This window comes from Athene cunicularia (assembly GCF_003259725.1).
Source record: "Athene cunicularia isolate RWA chromosome 1 unlocalized genomic scaffold, athCun1 chr1_part2, whole genome shotgun sequence".
In the NCBI taxonomy this organism is placed as follows: Eukaryota; Metazoa; Chordata; class Aves; order Strigiformes; family Strigidae; genus Athene; species Athene cunicularia.
This window is the reverse complement of record NW_020799092.1, coordinates 22,780,360-22,798,668: the sequence shown is the minus strand read 5'-3', so window position 1 is coordinate 22,798,668 and position 18,309 is coordinate 22,780,360. Positions and strand designations below refer to the sequence as shown.

Genomic DNA, 18,309 nt, shown 5'->3' with positions numbered 1-18,309 from the left:
AGCCGCGGGCCGGCGTAGCCCCTCGTAGCCGAGCGGCTGCCGATCCGGTAGGCTGGACGCAAGCGGGCCCGTGTAGGCCGGGCCGTGAGCTCCGCGGCCCCCGGTGTGGGCCCGAGTAGGGAAAAATGCTGAGGTCGCAGCCCAAGAGGGTGGGAGAGAAGTTTAGAAGCACCTAAGAGAGCGATGCAGAGGGAGGATCACACACACCCCCCCCACCCCCAGTGCTTCCATTTGAAAACCCTGAGTTTAAATATGAATCTCTAGGGCAGCTGCTGCTTCGCAGGTCCTTGCGCCTGCTTCCGAGTGCCTGGTGGGAGATGAGCCAAATCCAACAATTAAATGACAGTAACTTTGGCCACTACTGAGCTGGACTGATTGAAAACATTTTCAGTAACTCATTACTTATGCCTTTAATTACCTGGCCTCATTAAATTAGCCTTAAATGGGGATTAAACAATTTTATGGTTACAGACATACAACCACTCTTAAAATTCCTATCTCCCTCTGTCATCATAGGTCTTCCAACGTTTCACTGAGACATTTTCCCCTAAGCAAGTGCCGCTGTGAATGTTGCATCACGATCACACACAGGGCACTCTAAATCTGCCACTGGCACTATTATAGCCTTGTTTTTCCCATGGGTTCCCATTGCTTTTTTGGTCTGTGTTGAATACAAATGGCCATTCTTTTGTAACCTGGCTTACACCACTGTAGCTGGTGCTTGTATTCACCAAAAAGTTTTTAAAACATCAGTGCAGTAAAAGACCAGAACAGTCAGGGAATATTTCTGGCAATTTGGACAGATTCCAAAATAATTTTAACTTCTGACGCAAATTCAAATGGCAGTTCTGCCAGACCTGTGGCATAGCAGGTGATTTGGGGTTTGGAGTGAAAATCTGGATGCTCTGTGAACTGCGGTCATCTTCGGTTCTCTGCCACAAAATACTTTTTTTTTCTTTGATGCGTAAACCAGGTGCACACTGAACTAAATGTGCTCATCTCTTTTTGCTGGTAGCTGGGAACCACAGCAGCAGGCTCCCTCCACCTCCCACCTCTAAACTACCTCCCCATCACTGCTCTCTCCACCTTCATCATGCCTGATGGCCTCTCCACAGCTTTTCTGAGTGACCCAGCCTGCCTCAACACCTTCAGAAAATCCAGTGTGCAGGGTCGTGCTTAGATACGGTACAAGAAAGCCGATGCTCACAACCTACAAATGTAATGGGTGCTCATGGAAAGCAGTGGGAATTTACCAAGCAGGAGTGGGTACATAGCTTTGTTTCAGAAATGGTGCACACCTACATGAAAGTGTCTGTCCAGTTCCTGCACCTCACACGCACATCTTGTTCTTGATCCAAGTCTGAGCATCCTTCTGTAGGGACTTGACCCTTAATTGTTCCATACAGTGACATAAATGTCCATGGGAAGTGATCTTATAACAAATTCTAAGCATGGACTAGAAGAAGGATGAATTAAGGCTAAGGCAAAGCACTATAAATCAGGAGATGTGTCTTCTGCTCCAGACACCAGAGCTCTGTGGTTTCCACTCTCCATTTTTAAAAGAGTATTTTCCTATTTCAGCAGTGCTACTGTAAGGATAAGATGTGCTAGTTGACCAGAGATACTTATGTCTTATGGTGACGTAATCATAAAAAAGTGCAGTAAGATAATGGACACATCCAACTTGTTACAGCTCCAATTACGAGTTAACTAGGTTAAATGTGCAATTTACAGAGAGCTGAATTTGATTTTAAAACCAATTTGGAACATCATATTGCTGATTGAGGACTATCTCACTGTATTTGAATCCCAGGGCAGTTAGAGCCAAACGTCTAAAAGCAGCCTCGGGGCTACCGATCACCAAAAATGTGTGAGGATTTATTAAGAGTCCCGTGCTGAGGGTTTCTGGTCTCTCTCAGCTCTCTCACATCGGGGAGCAGCAGGCTAGTTGCAAATGCTGACTTTAAGGGCTGGCAGGTATGAATGGGATGCCTCGGTTTCCACACAACCCTGCACCACCCTTGGTCTCCTTCTGGCTTTACTGTTGTTATGGAAATACTGATGTCACACTGCTTTCTGGCTGGAGCAAGATAAGCAGGAGCCCAAATTGCCTGCCTGGTGAGAAGACTGAAGAGCTTAGTTCTAAAACCATCCTTTGAAAGCGCCCTGGCCTAGCAGACATACCAGTGCTGCTGAGGTAGGAAAGTCCTGTCAGTCTTTCAGATTGTTCAGTGCATGTAAGGGATAAATAAGAACACGAGTTAATGCTGGAGTCTCCATTTGTTTTCTGATTTCACCATCCTTTGAATGAATGGGTGTGTTTCAGACGTGTATGAAACCTCTCTAGACTGTTCCCTTCCAAGACTTCCCCTCGCCATAGTCACCCTTGTCCCTAATGTGGCTTTTTTGGAGAGGTGTGTGAAGAGCCAGCAGTTTCCTCTGAAAACTCCTCCCTCCTTTTCTGCTGCATTTCTCTGCCAAGGAGTTTGGGTGGCTTAGGCCAGCAGTCAGGAGGGGTGCAAGGCGGGAAGTACCTCTGCTCTGTACATGCTGTGTTGCATCTACTCTGTGGTATCTTGCATCTGTTTCATTTGCTAACAGTGTGTGATTTGTAAGATGTTATGTCATTTCCCCAAGGTGTTAACTTCTCGTGCTGCAATTGAAGCACTCCCTGAATCAGAACGAAAGCCATTTCTGAGTGCAAGAAAACAGACGTATGCTGCAGAGATCTTTGTTTCCTGTGATGCTAATTACAAATTTGACTTAGTTGAAGCTACACTATATACTGTAGATGGCAGAAGGGGATCACAGCATTGCCAGTGGATCAAGCACAGCGGATCAAGTTCCCAGTTTTGCTGCTGGTCTGCTCTATGACTTACAGAAATCATGTCACATTGTCACGTCTCAGCTTCCCCATCCATAAAGTGGAATAATGATGCCTACTTTGTGAAATGCTTAGAAATACACTAATGAAAAGCACTATCTTAGAATAAAGTACTGATATTATTCTTATTTAGTCAACTTTATTTCCTATAGGTAGCATATTTTTAGGTTAATATCCCAATCCTTCCTCTTTTTATGGAGAATTATAACTTTTATAACACCTATTTTGCTTTTTAAATTGTTTCTTAGTAGTGTGACACTGTTGTTGTTTTCTTTTTCTGAAGATTGGTATCCAAAGTTATTCCAGACTCCAGACAAATTGTGTTTCCTCATAGTATACAGCAATAAATAACTTTGAGAAAAACAGGTACGACCATCTCACATTAAGACCTGAATAAAATGTTTTAGTGCTGACAATTAAACCTTGTTCTTAGATAAACTAAAAGCTACAGCAGGTTAAACGGTTGAAATTGTTGTTACACCTAAACATGTGACAGAAGTGTCATAGGAAGGGGAGGGTGAGGGCACACGGCAACCACATCTCCTGGAAGTCAGAGCAGGGGGCAGAAGGGATAGGGGGTGCCCACAGCATTGTTATGCCACCGGTGTGAATTTGTGGCTATTTTTTGCTCCAGTGATCACCCTAGGGAAAACAGTGAGCACCTACATGCTTTCTCCTTCCAGCAGATCTTGGATGTAAGCTAAAGGGTAGTTGATGCTTGCACTTTCCTGGACCCCGCTCGGCACATCTGACCCAGTGTCAGAGTCCAATACTCCCTAATTAGATGCTTTTAGATATTCCATACTTGGGCTCGGGGTTAACGTTTAATACCATATTTACTTCCCTGAAATAATTTGATGTTACATGGGATTTCGATTTAGCAGAATGATACAGCAATATACGTAAATCACAATACAAATACGAGTTACACTCAGGAATTGCAGGAGGCAGCTGGCTCACAATACAAATGTGTTTCTCACCATGGGTCTCTGATACGCTCACCCTCATGGTGGTGGGCAGCCTCTGCTACTGGGAAGTAATAGATGGTTTGAAGCCAGCTCAGGCATGGATACAAGGAAAAATATCCTGAAAAGTCTCAGAAGTGAATAGTCTAGAACTATTTCAAAGAGGTTTCTCATGTATACAGTCCTCATCCTGGTCTGGCTAAGGCAGGAAGACATTTGCGCTCTTTTGTTTAAGTCGGGGATGAGCAGTTCTACAGCCGGTTGATTCACGCAGCTGATGTAGCCATTTATCTAGAACAAAGGCCACCCTCCGGTCCCCTCTGTGTCAGGGGAAGTTCAGCTTTCTGCACAACAGCTGTGGTCACTCACTCCATGCATTCTTCCCTGGCCTTCATGAGCACGCTGCCCTCGCCTGTCTCCTCAGAGGCTTTTTCCATTGTTGAGGTTCAGTGATCGGTCACACCAGGATCTGTGTAAAACAGTGCTTCAAACAATTATCAGAATGCCTCTATTTATGTTTGTGATTCATAAATCTTAATTTCCAGCAACTCTTCCTCAGCCAGCACTAATTACCTTATCTGGTAAGAAATTCACTTTCTGGATAGGTCGGGGTGAAGTAATCTTCCTTTACAGTTAGGTTCAATGACAGCAAGCCATCCTCGAGACTTCCCATTCCCATTTATCCTCTTGCTCAATTGCACTGACAGAACTGTTTTTCTTGGTCCCCTTTGCTCTCTGTCAAGGTAGACTTCATGCCACCGTAAGGGTGGAATGAATTGAGCTGGAGGGTTGTTTGGTTTTTTTTACTAATTTGAAAGGATGTAGTCAACTTGAAAATTAGTCATTTCCAAAGTAAAATGAATTAAAAGAATTACAGGTACCATATCTGTTCTTGAGATTTCCTTATCAGGATTTTGTAATCCGAGCTGTAAACTTTTTGTTCCACCTCTAACAATATGGAACACTCAGATAAAGTAGGAAATTGGATGAGAAGATGATATGATTGAAAAAGCAGTCAAAATGTATGTCAAATGTACAGAATACCTAACAGAGAATCCAAATTCCCCTCATGGCTACTGTTAGTAATATTAGGTGGGTTTTGTAGCAGTTAATACATAAAAAACATCAGTGGAAAAGCATAACTATGCATTTAGCAGCCTTCCTCTATTTCACTGTATCGATAAGCAAGTCATTGCAGCACAATTCATGCAAATTCTGCAGCGGTCATGCTGCAGACTAGAATTTCTGTGTCATTTTGTGATATTTTTGAAAAATAAGATTTCGTAAGTGCAGTAGGATAAGACAGCATGTGTTATGTGAATGCAGTAGCATTCTCTTTCGAACATGAACATTTGCTCAAGTACCCTTCATGGACAAGGCTCACTGAAATTAGCAGAAAATCTTCAAAATTGTAAAATTAGCCATCTTCATAAGACTTTGATGGATCTGGAGCATTTAAAACATTGAAGCCCAACTTTTTCTCAATACTGTTGAATAACACTAGTAATATAATGTCTGCTCAGTTAATTGTATTTTGGTTCATACTTTGCCATAATTGCAATTGTTACAGAGTAGTTTATATAGAAAATGAAAAAAAAAAAAAAAACCAAACAGAAAATTGGAGGGAGACTGTCTTTGGAGAAAGATGAACATAGGATATTGGGGCAGAAGTATTTTATATAGCGTGAAAGGCAGTTGGCATTTGAATTACGTATGCTACAAATAGAAGAGACTATCATAATATTTAACAAAGTGGGTGCTCTCTCTGCAAAAACTGATTTTCAGACAACACGTATCAGAGCTACTGCTCACCTGGGCAGGCAGATAGATGCCTCCATGTGCACAAGACTAGAGTTCTGGAGTACATCGCTTCAGCAAATTCATGCCCATGGATTGAACGAGAGCCCGGTTGAAGCCAGCAGATTATCTACATCTAAGCTGTCACTTGTTAAGAAGTGAGAACAAGAGAGAATTTGATAGGTTCTTGGTTTGCTGCCTCTCTCTTTTTCACACTCCTCAGTTAACAAGATTTTCCGAATGCTAACAATATTGCTGCATTTGATTTATGTTGTTCTCAAATGCACTGTGACACCCCTAGTAAAGATAAAAATTAGCAAAAGTAGAGTGCTAGTGTGGCCATTCACAAAGATATCTTAAAAACCATTTTTGTCCATTTTAGACTCTAAATACATATGGCTGCCTATAGGAGCTTTTTCTTGGAAATGCTGAAGAAAATCACAATCTTTCAGCTTGTTGCAGGAACAAAAAGGTAAATTATTTCAAAAACTTAATTTAAATACAGCTTATCTCCAGAAAAGCCAAGAGGCATTTTCTGGAGCTAAGACATTAAATTACAACTTTCTACTCCTTTAGAAATCCGTATGTAATGTGCTCACTTGCATTAATTTAAAAATTTGCAAGCTCATCCTACAAAAGCTTCTTTTATTTTTGATACTTGTGTTTTCATTCAGACAGAGATTTTTGGAAGACCTTCGTTTTCTCTGCAAAATACCAGTTTCAGTGTGTGAGTCTGTCCATAAATGCAAATCAAATATAAAGCTACCAAGTTAAATTCTGACTTTTCTCTGGTGAAAAACTGAAAACCTCCTATTTCCATAATTCACTACACACTGCAAACACTGCTTTTCATATCCAGGCCTGTCTTGGGGTTTTATTTTTTTATTCATAGATATCTGATAATATCGACTGGCTGCAGAGCCAGAGAGATCTATGAAGTGGATTGTTACGCTTTTGGAGGAAGATAGAACAGAATTGGACAGTAAGAAATGTGTTTCTTTCAATAATTTTGTATCTGCATCTGCATATAGAAAAAAGCATCCAAGAAAGCAAGAAAGAGCATTGTGTCTGGTTAATTTTTTTTTTTAAGAGAGTTACACCTTCTCCTTGTTAAATTTGCTAATAAAAGCAACAGTCTCTGCTACCAAATAACAAATACTTGTACGTGTGCAACACAACTTTGGATTCTTCTCAGTGCTTAATTCTAGGACTGCCATGCCTTGAGTGTAGGAATGTCACTGTTGCTTACATACAGTAGTTACTGCTGCTTTGCAGTAAGGAATTTGTTGTCTAAATAAGGGAAAGCAAAATTCTTCAGTTTCTTCTGCTATAAACTGGGTAAGCACATGCAGAGAACTGAGACTTAGAATTCCTCATCTGATATATACATGTTTTCTTATCAGCCAAAGTAAACCATTGCATACTTTTTCAGACCATGTTCCTCAGTGCTTCATAACATTATCCTTGGCACAAGCCAAGAGTATTTCAATTAATATTTAGTGTGTAAATCCAAACTAAGTAATTTTGAGTTGAAGCTAGACCTGGGTGCTTCCAGACTAGCTCTTTCAGACCGCTCAGCAAAGGTGCTCTGATTTCTTAGAGGAACTATAAAGGTTTGTTTCCTGTGTATGAGGACGTGGATGAAAAGGTATTTCTAGAAGCATGTATAGTTCAGTCTGCAGTCTCTGTGTAGTGATCACATATTCAGAATTTTGACTGAACATTCTTTGACACGGTACTAATTTTCTGTCATCTCTTTACATTTATGCAGCCGCATACCCTGAGTTTAACAGAAAGTTTGGATTTTGTTTAAGAACCAAATATCTATACAAAGATTGATAGGAAAAAAAAATGGCAAAACTCTGCATTGTGGATGATTTGCAATGGATTTAAAGATAAACTAGATACAGGATAACTGGAAAATCCCATTTCTAAATTGAAATTAAAGAACACAGGAGAGGAAAAATAAGTAGAAAGAAGAGGCTGTGAACAAATAATGGTTTTCCCATTGAACCTTTGTGATAATCGCTGATATTTCATCTTCCAATATAATATACACCTTTCACAAATGACAGAAAAGGTGGTAGAGTTTGAAAGGAGACAGTCTGAGGAAGGTAGGAGGAGATCACTATATTCAAAGGAGTCACTAAAAGAGGAGAGATGAGAAAATAAAATGGAACATAGTGAAGGATTGCAATTCTTTGTCCTATGTCCACGGGTGCATGGCAGGGTAAATAAAAAATCTACAACATTGAAACAGCCAGGTAGGCATATAAATCCATACTCTATGATAGAAAGGTAAGGAGGAAGATAATCATCTGTGGCACAGCGGCAGCATGGAAGGGATCTAGCTGAGAAGAGGCAGCTGGCTGCTGGAGTGAATGCCAGATATACTGGTTGTTCCACCTAGTGCAGTCAGAAACACCCAAAAGTAGTTCAATGCCAGTCTAAAAAAAATTGAAGCTTTCAAACGATAAGGAGTAGCACAGCTGTAAGCTGCCTCATATTTCTGCTGTGGCTGCAGAAATACTGTGTGGATGAGAGTGCTACTGGTTAAGATGACTTATCCTGAATTCTAGCAGGCTAAAACAAGTCCCTGCCATTCTGTTGTTACCTAACTGAGCTACAAATACATAAATAAGCCTGTGCCTATCTTGATGAGCATACCTGTAGCTATGCCTACAATTTTGAAGTCTACCACAACCTTATGCTTGCGTCAGTACTAAGTGTAAAAGATATTCTCCAGATGCAAACCCTTCTTATGCCAAAGCCATTTTTAGGCACTCAGAGGGGATGGGCCCAGGAAATTCTGCCACTAGAGTTAGTGCTGTCTGCTGAAATGGAAGAAGAATTGGACATATGACGTGTCTCCATGTTTTTCCCAGTACTCGCTGTATTGTTTATACTCACACATACACAATTTTTCATAAAATCTTGCTGCAAATGCCAGTTCAGGAGAAATGCTAAGCAAAAGGACTAGTTGTTTCAAGTCCCCAGACAGCTTCAGAAAATGCAAAATATTCTGAGATACCTGTCCATAAATCCCATAACTGTTCTGGGCTTCTCCTGTGACTCTCCTTTTTAAATACGTGTCTCCTTCATATGGTGGAAATGTATGGAGTTGGAGTAGCTGTCTGACTGTACACTGATTGTAAGTAATAAAAACACAGAGGAGTAGTCATTTAGAGTCTATGGTTTTAATCTGACCTGAAATTAGAAGTGTTCTTAGTAATGAGGCTGCAACAGAGCCTCTCAGATAGCAGTAACCATCACTTACGTAGAAACAGTAGCCCTCAACAGAAAAAATTAAGACAAGCTTTAGTGGCACTATGGCAAAACCACCTAACCTTTATTCATATTAGTACTGACATAGTTTATGGCACCTCTGGAGCTAGTTGCTACCACTGACAACGTACTGCTGAGATCAATATACATACTGATTCTTCTGTAGTCGCCAAGACCAATCGGAATTTCACCTGGTACTCACGCACAACTTCTTGACATGGAAAGAGCCTTTGTGCCAAGGAAAAAAAAGGTGTGGATGATGAATCTTTATGCATTTCCATTTTGTTTTATTCCTGAGACTGATTCAGGAATCTGATCCACTCAGAATCTTGAGCTGGTTTCAAAAGCACCCTGAAAGGTGTTCACTAGCATTGATGATGCACTGAAAAGTATAAGGGTGATGGAAATTCGAGACAACCATCTGCTGAGGGGCAGAGCTTCCAACAGTGCAATATATCACCAGGAGGATTTAGTGTCTACGGTGAACATATTAGTGTGGATGCCACCAGATTTTCACTTGAAGATGAAAACCGCTCCAAATCTGAAGAAGCCTAGGGGCGCAGAGGGTGAGGCCACTACTTGAAGGCAAGTGAGAGTTAGAATAGGTTTCCTTTTATGCTGACAGACACTCTAACCTTGTCATTGCAGTGGCACATAAAGAGATTAATGAAAAGTCAGATGGCCCTGATCCATGTTTTGTTGTTCTTGGAAACAAGATAAAGATAAATCCATTGGACTGGGTACAAATAATGATAAAAATAATCCATCAGCAAATGTTACTCATGTCAATATGAAAGAAACTAAATATGAAGAGAGTCCATCTTCCAAGAAGACATTTTTTATAAAGTAATAAATCAGTCTTCCAATAGAAATGAGCTTTTCCAGAAGGGAAGGGTAGGACAACGGGAGAAGGAAAAATGCCATCACAAAAAATGTTTTGGCCAAGAGGAATTTGTAAATAATTTAAGTAAAGAGATACCAATTTGTGCAAATAATTTGTTTTCAGTCATGGTGGTCTCAGTTATGAAGACCATGGAAAGTCAGGCAAATGACTCAAATATAGCTTGTATTGTGCTGAAAACTTGTTACTGAAGCACTCTAAGGCCGTGATTTCAGACTTAGCAGACTCCTGTATGAAAAACTTACATGACATAGCAGGGAAGCTATTGACTAATTCGGATTTTGCTTCTTCAGTGAAGTTGACTCTGTTCACCCGAGGCAGTCATAAGGCTGCAGGAACGGTACAAGCAATTTTGAATCATTTTCTTTCTACCTTGGTAGTGCAAAAACCTGGAGAAGATAACGTCTAGCATATGCCTCTGTGAAGAAGGGTTCAGGAGCAGATGCAAAAGCTCAGAATTGAGGTCTGCAGCAACAAGGACTGAAATATTGCCAAAAGAAAAAGAAATGACCTGTGCAGATACAGTCGGTAACCACATTATTAAGCAAGGGTTTACCCTCTGGCATGAAAACCAAATCCAAAGCATCCAATGTTCAAAATCACAACCAAGAAAGGAGCTGAAACAAGATCACCAAAGAACATGCCCTGGGGTTCAGAAATTTGGGATGTAACCAAAATGTTACCAGATTCATGGGCTTGATTGTGATTGCATTATTGCCTATAGATTGTCATCTAATCTAGCAGAAGAATGCCAACAAGAAAGCAACAGAAAGTGGCCGTGATAGTAAAGCAGGTCCCACTGCCTTTGGGTTGTTATTACATGGGTCCCATGATCCCACATTCCACGCATTTTCACAAAGATGTCAGGATCCATCTAAAGAAGCTGAGGAACCAGATTCACAGAAGTCAGACAGTGAAAAGCAGAAGCCCAAAAGTGACATGCCCGGTGCTACATTAATGCTAATCCAGAAGTTAATAAAAATCTAAGAGGTTTTTTTGTTTGTTTGCAGAGTAGAAGGTCAGCCTGGAGATCCAATTCTTAATGAAGCAAACCAAAATACTGGCAAAACCACTAAAGAACATAGTGGCCTTTCAGACACTGAGCAATCCCGTGAAGAGGTTGTGTCTGGACTGACTAAAATGCTTACCGATCAACTCGACCTCAGCAGAAAAGACAGCAGCAGTGCACAATTTATTGGCAGTCTGGTGGATACAGTGCTAAAGCTGTGTCTTATGATCGTTAAATACAGCAACCCTGAGTCACTTCTGGCGGAGTCAGGGAGCAGGGAGGGTCGGTAGGCTCTAAGAGCATGGGAACTGCTGACTCCGTGGCTGGATGGAGTAAAGGTACTGTATCAGGACACGGGGTGGTAGTCATGAATCAGGATCCTGAAAAAGTGGGTAACAGCTCTGAGCCCTCTTGCAGCGGATGGCTGCCTCTCGGGCAGACCTGCCTGCACGCTACTTCTCAGATGGCGATGAGTTCATGAATGAGAAAGGCAGAAATTAGAACACGATCGGACTTAGTTATTTGGTCGGTTACTCCAATTTTACTGCCTGATGGAGAACAAAAGTATTTTTTTCTAGAAAAATCTTTTCTAGACATTTCTCTTTTTAAAATAGTGTCCTGAGTAACAATGGGGGCTACTACTAATCTACTGTCTTGTTACAAAATAGTAAACTAACAGGAAATAAAGATGCACAGAAAAAGCATACTTTTAGCTCAACACAAAGATGTGCAAAATTATTTTATATGCTGTATTTCCCACAAATTAAGTGGGTCTAATTTTGAAGGTAATAAATACATTTGCTTTCAACATTTATTTCATAAATTAAGACGTTTACATTCAGAAATGTTCTAATGGCAATGCCATTTAATAAAGAAATCTTTACATTATAAACATTAAGAGTTCACAAACATTTTTACCCATGTTACTGAATTGCTATTGGATTCTGAGTATCTAAATAATACAGAATCCTAAATTACTTTTCAGTCTGTATTTATTATATTTCTTTCAACTTGAACAATGAAGAGCAGTCTGGGCTGTGTTTGGAGTCTTCTCCCCTTTACTAATGACCCAGCAGACAGCAGCTCTTCACCTCTTGCGATCGTTCCGCTTGGCAGCCACTTACAGAATCCAGCCATGGAGAACATAAGCCTCCAACAGCAGGATGGAAGTAGAGGACTGAGATGCATCTGCCACATCACACCCACAGACACATGCACGTGCACAGTCTCTTCAGTTCCCCTTTAAAATAGTTGACCTTATCAGTGCATCTGCTATATCACACCTGTATATCGCTTTTGGTGCATGACACACTTCTGTTGTGTTTCTGGTTTTCCGCAGCTTCAGAAACTGTCATCAGTAGCAGTGGAGAATGGGTACAAAGGAGGAGAAATTTTACAAGCAATGCTGAAATACAAGAAGGAAAGGCAGTCTGGTGAGGCTGTAAGCACCTCTGTTCGGTTGCCAGTCTTGAACTGGCTGCTTAATAGGTCGTGAGCAGGGCCATTGCCTGTCATGTCACAGAATCCCAGAATCATTCAGGTTGGAAAAGACCCTTGGGACCATCGAGTCCAACCATCAGCCCGACTCTACAAAGTTCTCCCCTACACCACATCCCCCCACAGCTCATCCAAACGACCCTTAAACACACCCAGGGATGGGGACTCCACCCCGTCCCTGGGTAACCTGTTCCACTCTCTGACCACTCTTTCTGTGAACAATTTTTTCCTAATGTCCAGTCTGACCCTCCCCTGTTGCAGTTTAAAGCCATTCCCACTTGTTCTGTCACTAATTACCCATAAGAAGAGTCCAGCAACCTCTCTACAATGCCCTTTCAGGTAGTTGTAGAGAGTGATGATGTCTCTCCTCAGCCGCCTTAGCATGATACTGGGCCAGCAAAGCACAGCATGTTAATGTCAGCCAAGCACTCAGCAGAACTCCACCATCTCAGACTCATGTATACACCAGTGATTTGTAGGAGCTGATATTAGTTGTATTACTCCTGCTTGGCAAATGTACGAATTGAAAAAGCATGAAAAACAGCTGCGGAAATCTGTCTGAAAAAATGTCAGTCACAAAAACTATTGTCTATCCGCCTCCTTGAAGAAGAATTTATGTGCTCTTCTTGGCTGCTTCCACCACAGAGTTCCTATCCTTCCTGCATACCTTTCTTCAGGCAGAGCTTGGCCCAGTGCAGAGGGACCTAAGCTCTTTACCTCGAGTTGTCACTGTGCTTGAAGTTAAGCCCCGGAGATACCAAGTCGTTACCAGGTTTGTTTCTCCTCTGTACACGCTAAATGCAATATAGCATCATTCTCCCTCCATTTCTTAGGTAACTGCCCATGAATGGAATGAGAAAGTGGGAACACCCAAGGAAAGGGAAGCTCCTTGCTCTCCAGAGCAACTCGGGTTTTGCAGCAAACCAGCCTCTCACTCGTGCACTCCGGCTGGTCCTTGTCCCCCAGCAAGAACTTTGGTTTTAGCACTCCTCAAACTTCGCTCTTTATCCACCTGAAAGCATCTGCAAGTTTGAGACTGGTGTCTAAACGACCAAATTTTCTGTTCTTTAGAAATCTGCATAGTGACATGAGAAAAATCAGACATCCAGGGAGAGCATGCTGTGACACAAAGTCAGGGACTGGAGGTTAAGAATAATTTTATATAATGTGGAAAAGAGTATATTATTGAAGTTTTTAGATAATGCCCATAAGAAAAAAGACAAAAATTAATACTAATGGCATAGAATATGACCCAGAAAAAAATTAAATTTATTCTTAAGGAGAGATTGCATATAGTACCAGGAGAGACAGAATAATATAATATTTATAGTATAATTTATAATATCAGGAATGACAGAATTTAGAAAAATGTAAGGCAGCCGTAAAAAAAACCCTGAAGTTCAAATACACAGTGGAAAGCAGAAGCTAGAAAAACAGCAAAAGAGACCAAGGAGTGACAGTGGAGATTAAGTGAGATGTGCTTTCAATACAATATTATACAGAGGTAGAGAAGGTATAGGGAAATATGTTAAGACCAGACTTACCAAAGTACGAGGCTATCAGTCCTCAGTTGTACACCCTCATAAGATTACTCCTTGAATAGTAAATCTACTCCAAGAAACTACTTTAACAGAAAAATACTGAAATAATGGAACATATTTAGAAGACAGATAAATGATAACGGGCTACAAGATGTGGGTTTTTTGAATAATTAATTATACCTGTGTGGGTTACAAGATTTCATGTGAATGGATGTAAAACATGATGTCTGCTTGTGCAACCTATCTTTAAATATAAAAGCAAGAAGGGAATGTATTTAGAAATGTACTAGAAGGCATAACTAAAATAACAGAGGTAAAGTAAATACCAGTAAGTAATCGCTACCCTTCACCAAGATTTATAACTGTGTACTTCGTAGCTGATCCTGGCCAGTCATTTGTGTTACTTTATGAACACTTACATAGCCAGTAGATATACATTAAGGTTACAGAGAATGTCAGTGACTTGAGAACTCACACATTTCTGTTCCTTGAATGCATTTTTGCCCAAGTTTGATCGTGTTTGCACTGGCGTTAAATAGGGAATTATTCCACTGAGTTCAGTAAAGAAAGCCTAAAGGGCTTCTGTGACAGAACTAGGACCATAGTGGGGAGACAGCGTGAGTCTTAGGTGATCTGGGCTGTATCTTCCCAGATGGCTCAGCTCCCTGCATGGGCAGATTTTGCCGATCCAGTATTTCTCAGCAGGAAATTGGCATGTCTGGTGCCAGTGCTCATGCTGTATTTTCCACCACTGAAGGCTCTCGGAGAGGATCCTGCACAACAAACTCCGTGAATGATTTTGTCCAACACAGCTGCTCTGTGCTTAATCTGGTAAAGTCCAACATCAGACCCTTTCCGTGTGTTTGTAAGATACAGTGATAGAAAGAAAAAATATCAGATAACAGAATTCCTTTCACAGTGAACAGGAAAAGTTTCGTGGAGAAAAGCACTCTGCACAGCTGGAGGACCACACAGATCAACCTCATTTGCCAGAGTACAGCGATGATCTCATTTCAGTGCATGATGTAGTTAAAACAGGGAGGTCTAATTAAAGCTTGCTTTGGATGGAGAAATATTATCAAGAGCAGGGAGAAGTGGAAGGATTGGTTTACCCTCTGGCTATCATCTTAACAGAGCTAGGAGACAGATTTCTCAGATTGTAGGTTAGTTCCTTTGGAAACATTACCTTCCGTTTCCTTCCAAACGGGAAAGTAAGAGCTGTCAAGAGCCCCTGGGAACATCCAATTGCAGTAGTTAAGAAAGGACACAACAGTCACAAAGTGAGTATTGGAGGCAAAGGGGACCAAGCTAATTTTTGTATCTGGTAACAGCACATCTAACTCCTGCACGTAAGTACAAATGGGTTCACTATGGGAGTCTGTAAGTCTCACGCAGAGCAAACACAGACTTTCTCATTGCTGCCATCAGCTGATGTAAGGTCTTTCATGAAGTCATACTGTGCTTGGACTTGTGCTTATGGCAGGAGCTGCTGAGTGCGCCACTGACAGAATGGAAAACTTTGTGTTAAAAAAAAACCACCTGAAACAAAATTATTGCTCCTGGACTCTGAGGAAATAAAAGTCTCTGAAATTAATATGTTGTTTTTCTCTGTAACTAGGTAAAAAGGTGCTGCCAACAGTACACCGGGTGGGGTGTCGTATTTCTGTCATCTCTGTCTACCCACATTTTAAAGTTCCTTGCATAAACAAGGGTCTGGAGTTTGAACTGATTGCTCTTATCAGGTGTAGAAGGAATTTTCCTCAATGGCTTTAGATCTCCTTGTGAACAGGCAGGTAGGGAACATACCTTGTAGCCAAGTCAGGTAAAAGTTTCTATGTGTAATAATTTGCAAGAATTGAAAAATACTCTGTCGATATCTGTGTTCATGGGTTTTTTTCCCAGTTCTTCGTGCTGCTTTCTATGATTTATCCCCTGAATTCTTCCCACCTACTCATCTAGTTTTTCTTCCAGCTAATCTCAGAAATTTTGAATATTCAGTATTGGTAAAATTCTGTGTCCATAGAAGCGAGAAAGAGGAATTTAAATGTTTACCAATATCAGCGATTCAGGACCTTGCTCAGATTGCCTTACTACACACAAGCTGGGAGGGGAGTGGAAGGGTGCCCGCTACCTTACTCACTCTGTTGGAAAAGAGTGTTCAGCCAGACTGTCACCAGGCCGTACCTCTAGAGCTGCCTGTTGGTCTCCAGGTGAAGCTTTGGGGACTCAACACCAAAGCTGTTTCCCAGGGCAGGTGGTCAGTTTAATTTTGCATTGTAAAATAGCATGAATTTCTAAACGCTCTCAGCCAAATTTTCTGTGGAGGTATAAATCAGCTGGTAGACTGTTACCATGAGTGCTGGGGGATTTATTTGTGTGCCTCAGTTGCAGCAGCAGCAAACCTGAATTTGAAAGTCCCAGCTGAGCTCCATCCATTACAGCGGTGCTTTAAACACATCTATCTAATTCGCTGTCCTCAATCAGCCAGAAGACTCCTTTGTAACATAAATGATTTCCAGGTTTCGCTTTCCCACTGAGAATATTATTTCAGATTATATTTCCCCAAGTATGTTAGCATGCATTTTCCAAGCTGAATCCTGTTTTATTTTCAGCCCACATTTCAAATGCTTGTGTGTTATTTCTCTGTCATCTTTCATTTGCAGTTCTTCATCTCATATGTATATTTTCTTAAACTTTAGTTTGTATATAAATGGATTTAAAACATTACTGCACACCTTCCCAAGTTTAGCATGTTCTTGGCTAACACTCCTTTCTGTTTGTAGGCACAGAATCAAACAAGATAAATTTACAGGAACCTGAAGAGGTCTCCTGGTCTATGCCCCAGATCCACCATAGCATCATCGCTTACCTAAATTGCTCATAGCAAACATTTGTCTCGTCTCTGCATAAAACTCTCCCAAATAAAAAATTTTATGATGTATTCTGTCCTATTCTCTTAACCAGCCTTACTGATAAAGAAAAGTATCGCAGTGTTTAGTTTAACTTTCCCCTGAAAGACTTGCTAAATAATCACCACCTTGATCCTTCATCTTAACCAGTTTTCATTCCAGTGTCTTCTTTCAGGTTGACCTGAAATCCATGCCCCCTTAAAGATATGCTTCTGAGCAATTTTCAGTGAGGGTGAAAGAAAGGAATATTATCCATTCCTTAACAGTCTCATTAATACATTTTTTTGTTGTTTTCCAGGTTTAGCTTGAGAGTGGTCCATAACAAAAGAGGATTTCAGAAAAGTTCTCAAGGAAACACTCTGACTTTCCATTTAAAATCGTTTAACAGCACAGCAACTACAACAGCTAATAGCCACACAAAGACATCTTAGGAAACATTTTACACAAAAGACACAGTTAGAGCAGAGTCTAAGAAATCTCAGTTGCATTTGGCAGTGTAGCGTTTTTAGGTCAATTCTTGGATTTTTATTTTGAAGCAGCAGTTCACTGCTGGTAAAGGGAGTCAGGCTGACAGGCACAGTGACGTCAGCCTGCAGCCCTCTGGACCAAATACCTTTCGGAAAACAGAGTGTGGTTTACATTCATCTGACTGTTCCTCCAGACTCCTCGGTGGGGGGCACGCGTGGACTGATAAATTCGTTCTTATTGCCTTCATGCCCTTTCCTTCCTGGTCTTCTGACCCCAGACCACTATGAAGAATGAAAAATATTTTGTGTCTGCAGCCATTGGTCACTGAGCACGTTGCAACCATCTTTTCACTTAATGTGACTCACTGAATAGCCATTGGTTGGTAGCAACTTCTGGTAACTATGGGCCTCAATTGGAACTCATCCAGTCTCTCACAGACCAATTCAACGCTCAGAGAGACAGAGAAATCTTTCCATCGACTTTAAAAAGCATTAGCTTTGGCTGTCTCCATAGACTTCACCTTCTATCACAATATTCTGAGCCACTTAGCTGTTACTTGCAACCTTTTAGAGTCTATCTATCCCTTAGCCACAAGTAAAGCTAAAGAATTCCTCTAAAAATTCCTGAAAATTATATTTTAATTTTACCTTAATCCATATATATTTCACACTGGTGTGTGGCTGAAGACAGTCAGGCCCCAGACATGCCAGAAGGTTTTAGCAGGATTACATTAGCACAGTTCAGAGATGATCCCTGGAGGACTGATAAATGCTGGCATAACGGTGCCCTGGGGATATAGTTGTGCTGGGTCTTTAAAGAGAGGCGGCCCAAGCTAATGCTTTTTAAAGTCGATGGAAAGATTTCTCTGGACTCTTTTCTGCTCCTTCACATTCTTTCACCCATATCTCTTTCCACTGCCATCTGCACCCTTCCACCAATTGATTTAGTTGTTTCTTATAATCTGTTCATTTACACGTCATTATTTCAATTGCGGTAGCACCAACAGGCCTAACGAAGACTGTGTTCCCGCTGTATAGTTTAAATCTATAGAAA

General features: G+C 41.0%; 1 protein-coding gene across 1 annotated transcript in view; it reads right to left on the bottom strand.

The window, feature by feature from the left end:
- The window catches only part of NDUFA9 (NADH:ubiquinone oxidoreductase subunit A9), a 32,750-nt gene extending 20,028 nt beyond the window's left edge, over positions 1–12,722 (bottom strand). The window contains exons 1-3 of the mRNA XM_026864232.1: positions 12,665–12,722; positions 12,394–12,398; positions 11,283–11,286 (exon numbers count right to left, since the gene is read on the bottom strand). Of these exons, the coding sequence (XP_026720033.1) occupies positions 11,283–11,286; positions 12,394–12,398; positions 12,665–12,722 (67 nt within the window). The remainder of the gene's footprint in view (positions 1–11,282; positions 11,287–12,393; positions 12,399–12,664) is intronic.
- Between the last annotated feature and the right edge of the window lie 5,587 nt (positions 12,723–18,309).